This window comes from Triturus cristatus, chromosome 10 (assembly GCF_964204655.1).
Source record: "Triturus cristatus chromosome 10, aTriCri1.1, whole genome shotgun sequence".
Taxonomy (NCBI): Eukaryota; Metazoa; Chordata; class Amphibia; order Caudata; family Salamandridae; genus Triturus; species Triturus cristatus.
This window is the reverse complement of record NC_140593.1, coordinates 286,121,524-286,138,540: the sequence shown is the minus strand read 5'-3', so window position 1 is coordinate 286,138,540 and position 17,017 is coordinate 286,121,524. Positions and strand designations below refer to the sequence as shown.

The 17,017-nt window shown below is 42.6% G+C and overlaps 1 protein-coding gene across 1 annotated transcript in view; it reads left to right on the top strand.

The window, feature by feature from the left end:
* The window catches only part of LOC146789333 (pituitary tumor-transforming gene 1 protein-interacting protein-like), a 182,761-nt gene extending 174,234 nt beyond the window's left edge, over positions 1–8,527 (top strand). Inside the window, exon 7 of the mRNA XM_085631164.1 lies at positions 5,405–8,527. Within this exon, the coding sequence (XP_085487290.1) occupies positions 5,405–5,454 (50 nt within the window). The 3' untranslated portion in view covers positions 5,455–8,527. The remainder of the gene's footprint in view (positions 1–5,404) is intronic.
* Positions 8,528–17,017: the final 8,490 nt, after the last annotated feature.

The following is a 17,017-nucleotide window of genomic DNA, read 5'->3' as shown; positions in this document are numbered from 1 at the left end:
GGGCCATTCAGAGGAACATATTCCTCATGGCGGAACACCTCCCCGGCAAGGACAACCAGATGGCGGATCTGCTCAGCAGACACAGCCACCAGATGCACGAGTGGGAGCTACAGCCGTCAGTACTCCAACCGTACTTCCAACAGTGGGGTCATCCAGAGATAGACCTATTCGCCACACACGAAAACGCAAAATGCCAAAGCTTTGCCGCCAAGTTCCCACATCCACAGTCGCAGGGCAATGCGATATGGATGAACTGGTCCGGCAGATTTACGTACGCTTTTCCCCCAGCGCCATTGATACCGCTGGTGGCACGCAAACTGCGACAGCACTCACTGACACTCATCCTAGTTGCTCCCACATGGGCGCGCCAGCCATGGTACACCACCTTTCTAGAACTTTCCGTGGTGCCGCATCAAAGGCTGGGGATCAAACCTGCACTCTTAACGCAGAACCATGGCGAAATTCAGCACCCAGATCCGCAACAGCTGAACCTGGCAATCTGGCTCCTGAAGTCTTAGAGTTTGGCTACCTAAACCTGCCACCTGACTGTATAGAGATCATTAAAAAGGCCAGGAGACCCACTACCAGAGCCTGCTATGCAGCTAAATGGAAGAGGTTTGTCATCTACTGCAACAACAATGACATTAACCCGCTAGACGCATCCATTCAAAATATAATCTGTTACCTCTTACACCTATACCGATGCAATCTGGCATACACCTCAATACGTATCCATTTGACCGCAATAGCAGCCTATCTCCAGAACAGGCAGCACCTCTCCTTGTTCAAAGTGCCTGCCATCAAAGCTTTCTTGGAGGGACTTAAACGAGTAATTCCCCCAAGACACCCACCAGCACCGGTGTGGAACCTCAACTTGGTCCTCACCCGACTAATGGGTCCACCCTTCGAACCTCTCCACTCATGTGAGATTCAATTCCTCACCTGGAAAGTAGCTTTCCTAGTGGCAATCACTTCGTTACGAAGAGTTAGTGAACTCCAGGCACTAACCATTCAAGAGCCATTCATACAGGTTCGCGCAAACAGGGTCGTACTTCGTACCAACCCCAAATTCATGCCTAAAGTAATATCACAGTTCCACATGAATCAAACTATAGAACTGCCTGTTTTCTTTCAAAATCCACAAAATGTAGCAGAGAGAATGCTCCATACACTAGATGTAAAAAGAGCCCTCATGTACTATATAGACAGAACTAAAGTCTTTAGGAAGACAAAACAACTTTTCGTTGCCTTTTCTCCACAACACAAGGGCAACGCCAATTCCAAAGCAGGTATAGCCAGATGGATCGTTAAATGTATTCAAATTTGCTATCAAAAGGCTAAACGCACATTAACGATTCCCCCGCGAGCCCATTCAACACGTAAGTTAGGGGCGTCCATGGCTTTCCTGGGAAACATCCCTTTACAGGAAATATGTAGAGCAGCCACATGGTCCACTATACATACATTTACCAAACACTACTGTGTAGATGTACACTCGAAACAGCAGGCAGCTGTAGGACAGACTGTTCTCAAAACTCTTTTTCAGACCGCTGCAGCTGGCACTGGTGGCCGCCGCTAATAGGAGGTACTGCTATGTATTCTATGCACAGATATGAATTCAGCAGCCCACATGCCTCGAACTGAATATGCTACTTACCAGTATGCATCTGTTCTTGGCATGTAGGGCTGCTGACATTCATATCGCCCACCCTCCTCCCCGGCGCCTGTGGCAGCTGCAGCTCTCAGAATTACTGTATAGCATGGTCCTCACTTTCTGTATCTACTCCATCACTGCCACAATGGCGAAAAACAATCTAAGGATGGAGAGGATGCCCATGCGCACTGTGGTCCAGGGGAGGAGTCACCTATCTCAGGATACTTCGAAGACTCTTCCAGGACAACAACGTGCAAACATCCGGACCCACCACTAGGCGGCGATCTATGCACAGATCTGAATGTCAGCAGCCCTACATGCCAAGAACAGATGCATACTGGTAAGTAGCATATTCAATCACAAAGTACCTTGGATGCGTCACGCAAACAATCAAAATGGGCGACAGGGAAGATAATGCGTTGGTTCCTTACACTCAGGGAAGGTGATGCGTCTGTTCCTTGCTCCAGGGCAGGTGATGTGTCTGTTCCTTACTGCTGCACAGGGGAGGTGATGCATCGGTTCCTTACCAAAGAGGAGGTGATGCGTCAGTTTCTTACTGCGTGGGGAATCCCCCAACGATGCGACAAACTTGGCGCCTCGATGCGATGCCGCAATCCGCAACGATGCATTAATTCTTGCAGAAGCACAAAAGGCCTTGCCTCAAAATCAGTGCAGTGATCTCAGACTTCGGAGATCGGTGCACTTGATGCTGCGTATGGTGATTTCTCGAGCCGCGGGCAAGCGCTGCGACGATTTCTTCGTTGATGCGTCGGAAACAGGTGCGGATGCGTCTCGCTTCTCAAAGTTGCGTTACTTTTCCCAACTCCGAGCGGCAAACAGCCTCAAAAGCTCCAAAACAACAGCAGGCACCTCTGAGCAGGTCAGAACTCCCAGCAAGGAAGTTCAGGGGAGCTGGTGGGAAGTCTTTGTGTCCTTGAGACTGAAGAACTGGAGGCAAGCTCAATTCAAGCCCTTGGAGATCTTCTTCAAGCAGGGGACACAGCAAACAGCAACGTCTTTTTCTCCTTTCCTTGGCAGCAAGTAGCCACTGCAGGCCAACCCCAGACAACAAACAGCACAGGGGCAGTATTCCTTCTCAGCTTCTCCGGCTCTTCTCCTTGGCAAAGTTTCCTCTTGATTCACAGAAATGATCTAAAGTTCTGGGGTCTGGGCCCCAATATTTATACTACAAAATCCTTTGTTCTCGTGTGGCAGAGAAGCCCTGTGCTTGGTCCAAACCGTTTCTGTCCTGTCTGGTGCAGCTTCCTGGCAGGAGGTGGAGACAGCATTGTGGAAGGCAGACCAGGCCCATTCCGGCGGAAGTAAATCTCCTCCTCCTACTCTAAATGCAGCCCAGGTCTATTCAGCCCAGCCCTGACTCATCAGGCTCTCTGGAGCCTCTGCTCCTTCCCAGCCCCTGTGATCCAAAGCCAGATACGCAATACACAAACCTAGGCGGGGCGCACTGGATGGGTAAGCAAGAAAATACCTACTTTCTAAAATTGGTATTTTCAAACACAAAATGTAAAAATGGCCCTCACTAAAAGATGCATTTTAACATTTTGAGTTCAGGTGTTCTAAACTTTATTTTCCTACTTTGTTCCGCGGGGTAGTTATTTTTTTTAAGATGTTATAAGCAAACTCCCCAGTCTATCCTATAGGAACAGGTAGTCTTGCAATAGTGAAAAACTAAATTGGCATAATTCACTATCAGGACACGCCACAAACACCACGGCATGTCCTACCTTTCAGATACACTGCACCCTACTCGCAGGGGTACCTTGGGCCTACCTTAGGGGTGACTAATATGTAAGAAAGGGGAAGGGCCTGGCAAGAGGGTGCACTTTCCATGTCGACATGGCAGTACCAGACTGCACACAGGCTCTGCAATGGCAGGTCTGAGTTACATTTACAGTCTGCTTATGTGGCTGGCACAATCAGTGCTGCAGCCCACTAGCAGCATTTGATTTACAGGCCTTGGGCACACAGTGCACTGTACTGGGGACTGACAAGTTAATCAAATCAGCCAATAATGGAAACACCAATCCATAACAACAATTTACAATGTGGTCTTGCACTTTGGCACTGAACAGCAGTGGCAAAGTGCCCAAAACATCTAGACCAGCAAAACGGAGTCCAACACGCAGCAAAAACACAGGAGGCTAAGGCAAAAAATGCAGGGGAGACCCGCGCCTATGGTGCCAGGTCTAACACTTTGCATTTGCTAATGCTTTTTAGCCAAGCACCAGAACTTGCCAATTTGTGGCCCTGAGTAATTACCAGTGGTTAAGATTAATTAAAGCATCCCACCCATCACTTTTGTATTTATTTCAGAGGAACAGGTTTTCCCAGATGTGGGTCCCTTGCTCATTTTGCAAGGGAAACCAAGATGCTCCCGACTGTAGAAGCCCAACGGTGGTGAAACTGGTTTCGGATTGCTTGTGTTCCAGTTTAGAGAGGAACTGGCTTTGTAGTTCACGCTGGACTGTTCAGATTGGTAGATGATCAAGGTTGATTTCCATATGGCTGGTTCTGATGTGAGGTGGCTTAGTGGGGGAAAAAATGTTGATCTGAAATGTGGGCCACAGTAATTACCAAGCATCCCACCAATCAATTTTTGGTTTACTTCAGTCAGGCAATGTACAAGCCTACTTGTTAGCTTAAAATCTTTAAATATCATTTTATATGTATCTATACACAGACACGTACATTCCACTCACTTCACGATTACTAGTAGTATGTAGTCTCACCAGTTTTATCTGTGTGCAATAGTGTGTTGCCCTAAATACCGAATCTAGAGACCCCACTTGCCATCCTAGGTAAGGAAGGTGAATTTTGTTACTTATTGGCATTCATAATGCTTGCATACATACATAATACTTTTTACACGATTATGAAAAACACGTAACTCGTGTGTATGCAAGGTTTACATGTGCTTAGTGCATGCATCTCTTTTGAGCTTGAGGTACAATATTGAGTGTCGTTTATTTATTATGGGCTTACTGTTCAGTCAGGTTGCATTGAAAGTGTGCCTACCATAACAAATTATCTTAAAGACCAAAATTCAGACCTAAATGACACATGCCAAAACAAGATTAAAATCGACACGTAAGAACATCCGTACAAGTAGCAGCAAAACGAGACTAAAGTGTACATGGCTGTAAAGTGCAGTTTCTTAGTTGTGCACTCAAAAATGTTGGCGGGAGTACGCATGGAATTCCAGTGTAAATTAACTATACTGTAATATTACAACATTTCCTATCCCTGACGCTAAATAAATACAACTACGGTAAAATACAGTACCATCCTACAAATATATAGTGTTTGCAGTTTGTTCAACACTGACAGGTAGCTTCAGGAAAACCAGGACAAGTCAGCACTGTACAAGAGTACCATACTTTGAGCATATTCTTTATGCCATGATGTGTGAGGCAGGAATGTGTGTCAATTTTCAAAACACCTCTGATGTTGTAATTGTAAGTTTCCCTCGATGTTTCTCCCTTCTACAGGGGGCGCTGCCTCCAACATGCATATGTCCCAAAATAAGTGGTGTATCAGAGGAATATTATATATTTGAAAGGTGACAGTCACTATGCCATACTCTGCTAAATCTCTGCATTGAAATTGGGAGTCAAATTAAACTTTGTGATTTTGTTGGGGCCACTTTTTGTGTGGGATCTTCTTCTGGTGGTTTCTGCAACAGTGCTGCGAGAAAGAGGATTTTGACACATTTGTTTCTCTCCTTTGCAGGTCTTCTTCCGGACTCTGATCACCCGTACAGCAGATTCGAGAACGACTGAAAGGGCAGCGGGCCTGCTCAAACTTGTGCAAAGAGCTTATTTTGGGGGGAAATTACCATTCTGATTTCTCCTTCTTTCTCTACTTTATTGTAGCTCAGCACTGAGATACCACACAAAAATCCTAGGAGGGTTCATATCCTGTTCTGCTTCTGAATCAGTGGCCTTTACATGTTTTTTTATTCAGTAAACATCATGTCATTTTTGATGTCTTGTCGATTAGATATATTCTAGTACTTAATTAAACTGTAAATGTAAAAACAGAGAAAAATTGAAAAACCCTTAGTAAATAATATTATCCGGAAAGCTGATATGCCGATTTCGGATACATCTCAGTCACTTTATTATTATCGAGGTCTATTAAAATTACACATAGTGGGCTATGCTGTGGTGCGACTTAGTTCACCTTCCTCGCTGTCATGATGGCGATATTGCTCGACCTGAAGATGTTGTTTTGGGCGGCTCTTATTTTTAACATGTTTTTGTGCACTATATATATGGAACCACAGACCATGTGTCCTCTTATTAAGCATGACGTAGTGATGTATACCAATTATATTTACTCACAGTGGTAAGTTTGGGTGGTCCAGTGCAGTTTTGTGTAGTTACCCATAGAGAAGCTGCTGAAATGCAGAAATGAATGTATCCTCTATTAAATTGGTAAATAAGTAAATTATGTGGTAGCGGTGAAAACAACTGCTATGAACTAAAGGAACAAACATCCTTTTGCACCCTAAAGGAACAAACATCTGCACACTAATGTTGCATGAGTGTTATTTGGGACATCTGTTTTTATTTTTAATCTGTCTTCTGCCTCTTGTTTCTTGGAGGCTGGTTAATTGGCAGCGATAGGAAGTCACATCTGGAAGGAAGACCTGCAGGTTTGGTATTTGGGAATTGAAGGTGTATCGGAGGAGGATGGATAGCTCTGCATGTGATTAAATAAGCATCCTTGTTGGTGTGTATTTATTAGTTGTTGTGTTTCATTTATAAAGTCTTGCCGCGGCCACCAAGGTTATTCCCTGGTTGGTGAAATGCAGTAGAACTCGACTCTGCCTCCATTTGCTAAGAGAGTCCAGGGAGCACTAAGGTGTCTTTGTTTTATCCAGTGTTTGAATGTAGGCTCGTTCCCAAGATTGTTCATTTCACAGAGCTTTAGAATTTAAAAATACTTGTTTTTTCCCTAAAGGGCATTTTAAACATGTTCATGCTAACTGGTTAGCTGATGCTGAAAGCACTGCGAGGTCGGAAGTGTCTATTTGAATGACGGAATCACAGAAGTAATCAGCACCACCTCCACAGTATCATTTCACACAATGTATATCGTGCCTCACCCTTCCCCATCCTTTCACAGCGCATAAACATTAGGTAGCACCTTTCACGAACCATGGTAATGCTGGGTATGTCTCTGCTTAGACATTAGCTAATTTATTCTCTTGCAACGAATTCCTTAATTAATGTATCACTTGTTTAAGAGACATCTCACTTCTTGTCACATATCACAACACCCCGCTCTTTAAATATCTCTCAAGTGAACGCCAAGAACGGTTACTGAGGTTCAACTGATCTCTGTGGAACAGGTTTTATGATCTGACACATAAATGTGTTTCTCCTTTTCTTCCCATGTTCTAAAGACCCAAAATGTGTCCAGTCCACTTATGATGCCAGTATTGTATAAGTGTTGTTGACAAAGACCAAGCTGTGTGGATCCATTTGTTCCAGAATGTGTAATGTCCTTCATAACCATGTTTGTGCTTTGAGCATTGTGTGCAGTTTACAGTGCCCTCCCTTCTGTTGTTCTAGAGAAGTAGGATAGTGCACATATGGGCCCTAAATGTACCCATTACATTGTCGCAGGTCCTTTTAAATGTTTCATACTATGCCACTTTTTGACTTCTCCTCATTATCACACCACTCCACAAGTTATTAAAATACTATTTGCACAAATATGTAGTACAATGAAAATTAGTCGAATTCCCATCTTCCCAGAGAAAACCAGTAGTGAAGTTGGGTCCTGTTGGCTTAAACATTCAGTATTTCAATAAAATGATATACAAAACAGCAAGGTTATGCAATATAGTACAGAGTCGTGCTACGTTTTAAAAGGCTCACATTTGTGCTCTTCTAATGTAGGATTTAGCGACTGAATTTTCTATGCAAATATGGTCTTTCTTGAGTGCAGCTTTAAGTACTTTGAGCATTATTTCCTTAGCTAGATCCAAATTATAACCTTTTCCCTACAAAATATGCAAAGTTATATACAGCTAAACGTTCTTTGACTTGTATTTGCAGTTACAAATTCTACGTTTAGATAATTGTGGCCGGCAGCCAAGCAGAAACGTGCTCAATTGCGAAACAAAACCTCGTTTTATGGGGTTCCGTATTATCAGAAGAAATCAGTGTTATCAGGAAAAAAATGAAAATATTTGAAAATTATTTCCCAAACATTTTGTCAAGCTTTTGTAGTGTCGCAGGAACATTATCTAGAATGACAAGTCTGGTTGATTTTCATCCATTTACTGCTGAGACCGTTTTCCAACACAATTAATTACCACTAGGCTAATGGAAAATGTAGTCCTATTTCATGGAATGTATACATAGTTGCTTCATTATGCCAGCTCCTCAATTTATAGTCACGCTACAATATGTCCTTTTAGTTAATATGTCAATTCTACTATTCTTTAATGTGTTCAAGCCACACTTTCAACAGCTAATACCACTGCATTGTAAAGAACTGCTGTATTTTCGGTGTTGTAAAGAAAGAGGCGTGTCATCCTTATAGTGAGACATACATCTGGTGCAGATGCACACCTTTCAGTACTGTTGTCAACATTTCATTTGGTCCAACAAATCACAAACGTACTTGTGTCTTATCTTTTTACTTCATGCTCTATATGTGAAACAATGTGCTGTATGATATTGCTTTATTACTTATGGTGAATATAGACATTCCTAATGTTTTTCTGCAGCATCCAGTTCTGTCAGTAGGTTATCATTCGTCACAAACCATGCATTATGTGTAAGCGAAACCTGCTGTCCAAATGGCATGGTATGTCAAATAAATGAAAAAAATGTGCCGATGTTTTTTCGTGCTTTTTTACTCGCCAGTTATCATGCTATGATTGATAACTCGGCTTTTCCTATTGAAAGTGTTGCTTGTTACTCTGGGCCCACTTTAGTCCCTTCGTCTGGCTATAGGCTGTCGGACATGTGCTATTTCTTTGTCAAACACTGTGTGAAGAATTGTCTCTAGTGCGTAAAATGCAAAAGGTCTGGACAGCCAGCTGCGCACACAGAGGGAATATTGCGTCTGTACACCCCTTGCCGTCTGTTGGTTGTATTGACTTTGAGTTTTGCGATTGGAACTAGGCCACACATTTATGTGTTTTTATTAATCCACCACTTCTTGACCTACCTTATGTTGTAAATACTCGCTGGTTGCACAGCAACCACATGTTCAATGAAAAGTATGACCTCAAATTTGTAGCTCAATGGCTAATCTGTAGGCAAATGTCAAGGGCATGGCAAGTGATGGAAGGAATGCAGTGTATCTGCTAGCAAAGGAAGGACGGGTTAGGGAGGAAAGGTAACTGTTATGTTTGTTGTTTTGCTTAACAAACACATTGCACACTGGATCCATACAGCGTCTGGGCTGCTTCCTCCTTAATTTATAGGTGCATTTTATTTGGCAGCACACTGACCCCGTTAAGTATACATAATTTCCCCACCGGACATTTTAAAAATAACTAATTTCATCTCACATTGTAACCATGTTAAGAAAATCATTTTTTAATCCTCTAGCCCTTCCCACCCCGTTCTTCGTGCTAAATCATAAAAGATCAGGGAACCAAGTCAGAAGTTTACTCGTTCTTAGGTCTGAGTTGACAGGATATATGTTGGTCACCAGTAGGTAGTTATAGTTAGAAACTAGTTTCCATAGGAAAAGTATTGACTTGCCTATAACTTTGGTGTTGTATGACCAATCTTCATGACATTTTCCCAAAAAAGTGTCAAAGTAGGTTCTGTGTGCCATGCAAAGTTTGGGGGTGATTCATGCTGTGGGGACCGAGAAATAAGGGCGCAAAAAAAGGGTGCGTTTGTAATGTTAATTCACATAGGAACGCGTTGTTGAACATACAGCCCGAACCACTGTAAAAGATTGATTATTTTGAGTCTAATATGATTAAACGTGACTAAAGACTATCTATGAAATTTTGAAATAATAAAACTCTTAAAATCTTCAATAACTCTCATTATTTACTGAACTTCGAGATTGTGATAAATATTTTTATGATGACTTGCTCCTGATTCTCTTCACCACTGGATTCCTAGACATGGTCCCCATTGGAATACATTGTAGTGAAAACCTGTTTTTCTGAGTCTTGTTTAAGCCCCACTTTGTTTAATATCTATGTGACTCCTTTGGCGGAATTGAATGAACCTTTCGGTTTTAACACAATATTTTATGCGGAGGGCATGCACAACGTGGTCTCCATTCACTGTAATGTAGATGGGGTAACCAATAGATTTAAAAACTGTATGACCGCTATTGTCATCTGGATGAAAGGTCAATGTCTCTTCTTTTTGGATCAGATGTGTCCTTTTGGAATTCTACTTGGTGGCCACTCACATTGGGCCCCCACCCTCCCCAGTCACCAAAGCAAAAAATCTGGGAGTTATTTTTGATCCCAAATTAACCTTCAAAAATCAGATAAATCGGCTAATCTCTTCTTGTTTCTACCTTTTGAAAACATTGAAAAAAGTCCTGCCATTTATCTCTACTGAGCTCCAGACTACAGTGGTAGTTACGCTGGTGCTTTCTGGGATTGATTACTGTAACGCTATATACCTAGGCATAAGACAAGGCCTTTTAAAAAGAAAACTTCAGCGGCTGCAGTCCATCTTCTGAAAAACCATAGGCAGTCTGAATCAGCTAACAAAGGGCTCTAAGAACTACACTGAATGCCAATTAAGAGCAGAGCTGCTTTTGAGGCACTCTGCTTGGCACACAAAGCCCTACATGGTATCTACCCTGATTAGTTTAAGGACAAAATTATATGGTTTATTCCCAGAAGATCTTTGCGATCCGCGCCGGACAGAACCATGCAAGTATCTAAGATCCGAAAGCTTCTCGGGGTGGTAGAAAGTTTATTAATTCCACAGCGTAGCTGTGGAATCAAATGCCGCTGCACTTTGTCTCAGTCCAATTTAAGGTGTTTTAGGAACAATTAAAAACCTGGCTCTTCACTTCCAGTTAACTACTTTTTTGCGGCTTTGGTCTCTTCTGAGCCCTAGAGTACCGCCGTTAGCGCCAAGAGGCCTTCAGGCATTCTTCACTCTACAAATAATAATCTAATCTACACACATGTATATTCACTGAAATAAATTTAAGGTTAACATGAAGTTTTAGCTACGTATGCTAGTAAGACGTTTGCCTGTGTTAAAAAACTCTAGAAAGTTTACTGAGCTAGCTGTAATTTGCTTCCCGCCATGCATTGCTTATTATGACCTCATATATTACATCACTCATTACATGTTAAATGGCATCACTGATGACCTCTCAAATGATCAGCTGTGACTTCGACTGGTATCTTATTAAAAGGAACAAGGTTAATAATTCCACGTATTTTGCAAGGGTGGGTGAGTTGTTTTGCTTACGAGAGTCAGAGTGGCTACTGGAATGGAGAGATTCCTAAGCAATAAAGTTTGGTTTATGAAAGTAGTCTATGACCTAGACAAGATTGCATAGTCGTGTTATTGTGTCAATGCACAAAAGTGGGATAGTTTTTTTATCTGGATAAGTATGGTAACACTGGGTGGTAGGAATTTTGTGGATCCCTATATATTGCTGAAAAATAAATGACAGAATGCGGATTCTTAGCCAAAGTTTGAGGTTTGTGAGGACTTGTAGGTAAGAAAACATTATAGCATTGTCACACTTCACACCACATTGGACTACCCTGGATGTCTAGTTTTAAAAAATGTCTGGGTTTGGCAGGATTCTCTTGTTGGCAGCTGAGCTAAGGCCCAAATTCCGCAGCTACCCACATTGTAAAAATAAGCGATTATACTGCATGAAATGGGATGTCTAATGGTCAGATTTTGGAGTGTTTTGTGAGGTTGGCGCAAGGCTGTTGGACTTGGCCCTTTTTTGCAGGGTCATCCCTGAACCTTTTGTCTACCTTCTGTACTTTTTCTGACCTGTTGTGGGTGGTTTTATGACTCTGGGCACTTTACCACTGCTGATCAGTGCTAAAGTGCATATGCTCTCTATTGTAAATTGTTGCAATGGATTAGTGACTCCATGATTGGCTTATTTGATTTACATTTCAGACTCTAGTACAGTGCACCATGTGTGCCCAGGGCCTGTAAATCAAATGCTGCTGGTGGGCTTGCAGCACTGATTGTGCCACCGACAGAAGCACGTTGTAAAATGTGGCTCAGGCCTGCCATTGCAGAGCCTGTGTGCAGCCTGGGTCTGACATGTCGACTTGGCAAGTGCACCCACTTGCCAGTCCCTAAACCTTCCCTTTTCTACATAATAGTCACCCCTAAGGTAGGCCCTAGGTGTACCCCTGAGCAGGGTGCATTGTATGTAAAAGGTAGGACATGCCCTGATGTGTGTGGCATGTCCTGATAGGGAATTGCAGCCAATTTCGTTTTTCACTATTGCAAGGCTACCTGCTCCTGTAGGCCAGAATGGGCAGTTTGATTATAACATCTTATAATCTAACTGACTCAGGGAACTAGGTAGAAATTCATGTTTAGTATGCCTGAACTCAGAATGATAAAATACATCTTTTAGTAAAGTTGGTTTTAACATTCTGTGCTTGAAAATACCACTTTTAGAAAGTAGCTATTTTCTTGCCTAACCATCTAAGCCTGTCTCTGCTAGGTTGTGTATTCCATGTCTGGTTTGTGAGTGACAGGGGCTGGGGTGGCTCCAGGAGACAGGATGAGGCAGCACAAGGCTGAATAGACCTATCTGCATTGGGAGTGGTGGGAGGAGTAGCACCTGGGCCTGAATAGGGCTGTGCCTGCCTTCCACAACGCTGGCTCCACCTCATGTGGTGCGTCTGATGACCCTGGCCCACACTGACAAAGGAAGAAGTTGTGCACTGGCAGAATGCACCCAGAACTGGTTTGGACTCGGTACAGACACTCTCTGCCTTCAGAGACAAAGGATTTGTGGATATATAAAGGGGGACCCAGACCCCAGAACTTTAGATCACTTCTGGGAATCAAGACGAACCTGTGCTGAGGAGAAGAATCAGGAAGCTGAAGGAGGAGACTACCCCTGTGCTGTGTGTTTGGGGGTTGGCCTACAGTGGTTGCTTCCTTGCCAAATAAAGGAGAAGAGGACTGAGTGTGCTTTTCATCATCTTGTAGAAGATCTCCAAGGGCTTGAACTTTGAGCTTGCCTCCTGCCTGAAGTCTCAGGGATACAAGACTTCACCACCAGCTCCCCCCTGAATTCCCTTGCTGGGAATTGAAGTTCCTGCTGTTGTGCTGGGCCTTCTGAGAGACTGCGTGTCGCTGGGAGCTGGAAGTGCGACTCAACGACGAGAAGCATGTCGCCACTGCAGCAATTGCCGTCACATCGCCGAGGAAGCATGCCGCCGCTGTCCCCATCTCATCACCGAAGTGCGTCTCCTCACCGGAGAAGCGTGCCGCCGATGCAGAGGTTGCCGTCGCATCACCGGAGAAGCGTGTCGCAGGGCCTGTCACGGCTCAGAAGTTCCCCGAGTCGCCGCACGGCCATCGGGCATGCAGGCATTGCATCTACGTTGTCGTATCGTAACCAAGACGCCATTATGCCGCATCGCACCGGATCATCGCATCGAGGCGCCATCTTGTCGCATTGTACCGGAGAGCAGTAAGAAACCGACGCACCAACTCACCACACAATAAGGAAGCGAGCATCAACTCCCCTGCGCAGCAGTAAGGAACCGACGCATACACTCCCCTGAGTGTAAGGAACCGAAGCATCACCTTCCCTGCGACCCTTTTGTTTGTTTTGCGTTACACATCCAAGGTACTTTGAGAGTAATGTGTCACATTTGCAATAGAAAGTGAACTAAGCTGTTTCCTACCATTTAAAAGTATTTTTGATTACAGTATTATGGATTTTTGTCGTTTGGTCTTGTGTTAAGTCCAGTAAAGATTACTTATTTTTCTAAACCTGTGCGGTGTCCCTCTGTAGTGGTTTCACTGTATTACTGCAAGTGTTCACAAATGCTTTACACACTGCCTCTGAGATAAGCCTGTCTGCTCATGCCAAGCTACCAAGGGGGTGAGCAGGGGTTATTTTAGGAGTGTAGCCCCTTACCCTGACTAGACGCAAGGGTCCCTATTTGGACAAAGGTGCAAACCATTGCCAACCAGAGACCCCCAAATCTAACAAAGGCCCAGCCATAAAAGTGTAGTACTGTTTTCATTGGGAGACATGTCGTAAAACACAGTAGTAGAACATTTGTTATTACCAGTTGGATTTTCTCTGCATTTTCTCCTGACACTCTGTTCCCAACCGTGAATATTCTTCTATGCATTTTTGCTAGATTCCCTGTTCCCAACTGTGAATAGTGCACCAACCTAGCTGTCAGCTGGTCCAGGGCACTTTTAAGCTCCACGAAAGGTAGGTGAAGAAGGCCTGGAACAGGTGTTCTGGAATATTGTGCGCAATAGCAAACAGACTGCCGGTGTATAATCTGTGGAACATGTAAGAGAACATATAGCTGAAAAAACACAATGAACTGCCCTAAAAAAAATAAAGTGAAGGGTGAGTTAAAATTGACAAATATATTCACAGTGGCTACGCAGCAACACCTGAAAAGACAGGTAGCTCAAAAGGCCATCACTCTTATCTCACACACCACCAGCATACTCAACCTTAACTTCCACCTTGTTATACTCACAATTCTAATTTAAAAAATCTTGTTTATTCACTGCTTCTCTTAAACAAATGTTACAACCTAGTAACATTACTATTCATGTACAATAAACAATAATCACCTGCATTCACAGGTGTATCACTAACCCTCCTCCTCTATTCGTATTCAAAGTGAAACACAAAGTTTGACATGCATCGAAAAGGCTTCCACCATCATATTTAATACCGATGATTCACAAGTCAACTTACATCTTTCACACTATTAACTACTGAAACGATCAAAATGGAAATATTGTGCTTCAAACGTTTAAAAAGTAATCTTCATAAATAGCAACACCACAAATTAATATTTCAGTTAATTTTCTAAACACTAGAGCATATAGGTGGGAGCTGAGATTAGGTGAATGTTATTTTTGAAAGAGGAGAGTAAGAACGTGCTTCACGTCTTCATTTGTTGACTTTTTTGATTTGTGGTGCAGCCAGCCACAGCTAACGTGTTCTTCAACTGGGACTCCTCTTTAACCTATCCTCAAAGAATACATATATATATGCGTGCTATCTGCATAGCTCGAGCGCTGTATACATAAAGATGTTATTTGCAGTAAGTGTGCTATAACTGTACATTCACCAGTTTAGTACTTTAGTGCAAAAATCCTTGTTTTCCGAACTAATGTAAGAAAATAGCTTGCGCATTACTTTGACTATAGAAAGAAAATATCACTGGCAATGCAAGGCCTCATCAATGTAATTTTTTCTTACTCATAGATTTAAACCTGTGTCTTTGTTTTGGGTCAATACTTCCCTTTAAAACTACTACACATGAAAAAACAGGCTGAAATAAACCATGTATATTTATCTACCATCCATTGTAAGCCATAACTCGCACGCCAATGCAATGCAAGGCAATGCTTATGACCTCACCCTTGATGTGACAGGTGCAACTACAGCTCTGTCCTGAAGACGCTTGACAGACACCAAAGGTGTGGATAGACGAAGAACTTTATTCCATAATAAAGGAGCCCATGCCCAGCGAACACTCCTCCCATGATTTAGTAATCCAACTGCCTGAAACTGCGTTGGTTGGAACCCACAGATAGAAGGGCTGGAACATGGAATGTATAAGAAATGATAACAAATACATTATGGGGAAGGACAAGTGTATTGAAACAAACATGGGACTTAGTCAGTGGTCGAAGTGAGGGAAAAAAAGTAGGGGAACTGTGGGCGAAGAATCAGAGGATGGGAATAACCCAAGGATTGGATCAGTGGGCGGAGCCCAGAATGTGCAAACATCCCAATTTTTAGTATTTGTTTAGCTTTTCACTGCCCAGTTTAATCAACCAATGGATACACATGATTATTTAAGGTTATAATGAGTTATTGACATTAAAACACATTCACAAAGTGGGATATGCTTCTAATCACAGAATGTCCCAAATACAAAAAAATGTGGATGCACGAGCCATTTGTCGCCGAGCCATGGAGTTTGTCATTAGCACTTCTCCCTTTTACTACAACGGGAGTTCAAACGTGAATGGCAAAATATCCTAGTTTGCAAATGTTTTCTTTATAATAATGGCTCTGCCATATTTGCCTCATAATCCAAGATCTGCTGCATGATCTGACCATTTAAATTAATAAATTGTTTATAGATCAAACGTATCAAAAGTTAATGAAAAATGTGACTTGTTTTGCTGCGGAGTGGATGGCTTATTGCAAAGGTTGACTGATCCCTTTCTGACTGTTACATTTGTATGTTACACTGGTACTAATAAGGCAAAATCTTTCCAAAGACTCTTAGCATGTGTACACATGTCAAAATAATAAAATATCAGAAAATATACTGCATTACACTGCAGCCATTTTTTAATGCATAATTTACTCAACATCGTGGCATAATTTTGTCCTCCTTTTCTGCATAATTAATTCCAGTGGCCCCACAGCAAGCAGCACATGTTAAAAGTGCTTGTGAATGAAGCAGAGACTGTGAAGTTTGTGAATTTAGTTTGGTGTGCGTGCAAATTCTGCATTGCCAATCCCTGGTGAGTTGCAGCTACTACTTCTGAAACAAGGCCAATGGAGGAACTTATGGGTGAGGCAGACTGCCCTCAAGGGCAGGGCCGGCCTTAGCACTGGTGGTGCCCTGTGCATTAATGTTTGTTATTGCCCCCCAATGACCACCTCTGTAATGGATTACCTCACTACCACCCTATAACAGTGCCCCTCAGGTCTCCATAACCACATTCTCAGATGCATTTAATTTGATTTACAGCACCACCCATACCAGTGTAGGGTGTCAGAGCACTTTACATCACACACTTTACTCAGAGACAATCAATATGTGTGTAAAGCACTGTATAGAAAATATTACATAAGACTAAGGACTACAAGGTGTAGGTGTCACATGACAACCATACTAGTAGGCCGTATAGGTTAATAGTGATTGGTCTGGAGAAACACAAACTCAGAATTTAAAACGTAATACCATGGTTTGGGGTTCTCTTTAATAATCAGATTTTATTTCTGTACAAAAGAACACTTTTTGTAACATTAGGATAATCAAAGACTGGGGGGAAAAACATAACGCTCTAATTTATACCTTGCAGTTTGTATGCAGCTCTTAGATGAAAGTTAATAGCTCACTTTTCTATGTTAGGATTTTAACTTATAAACTGC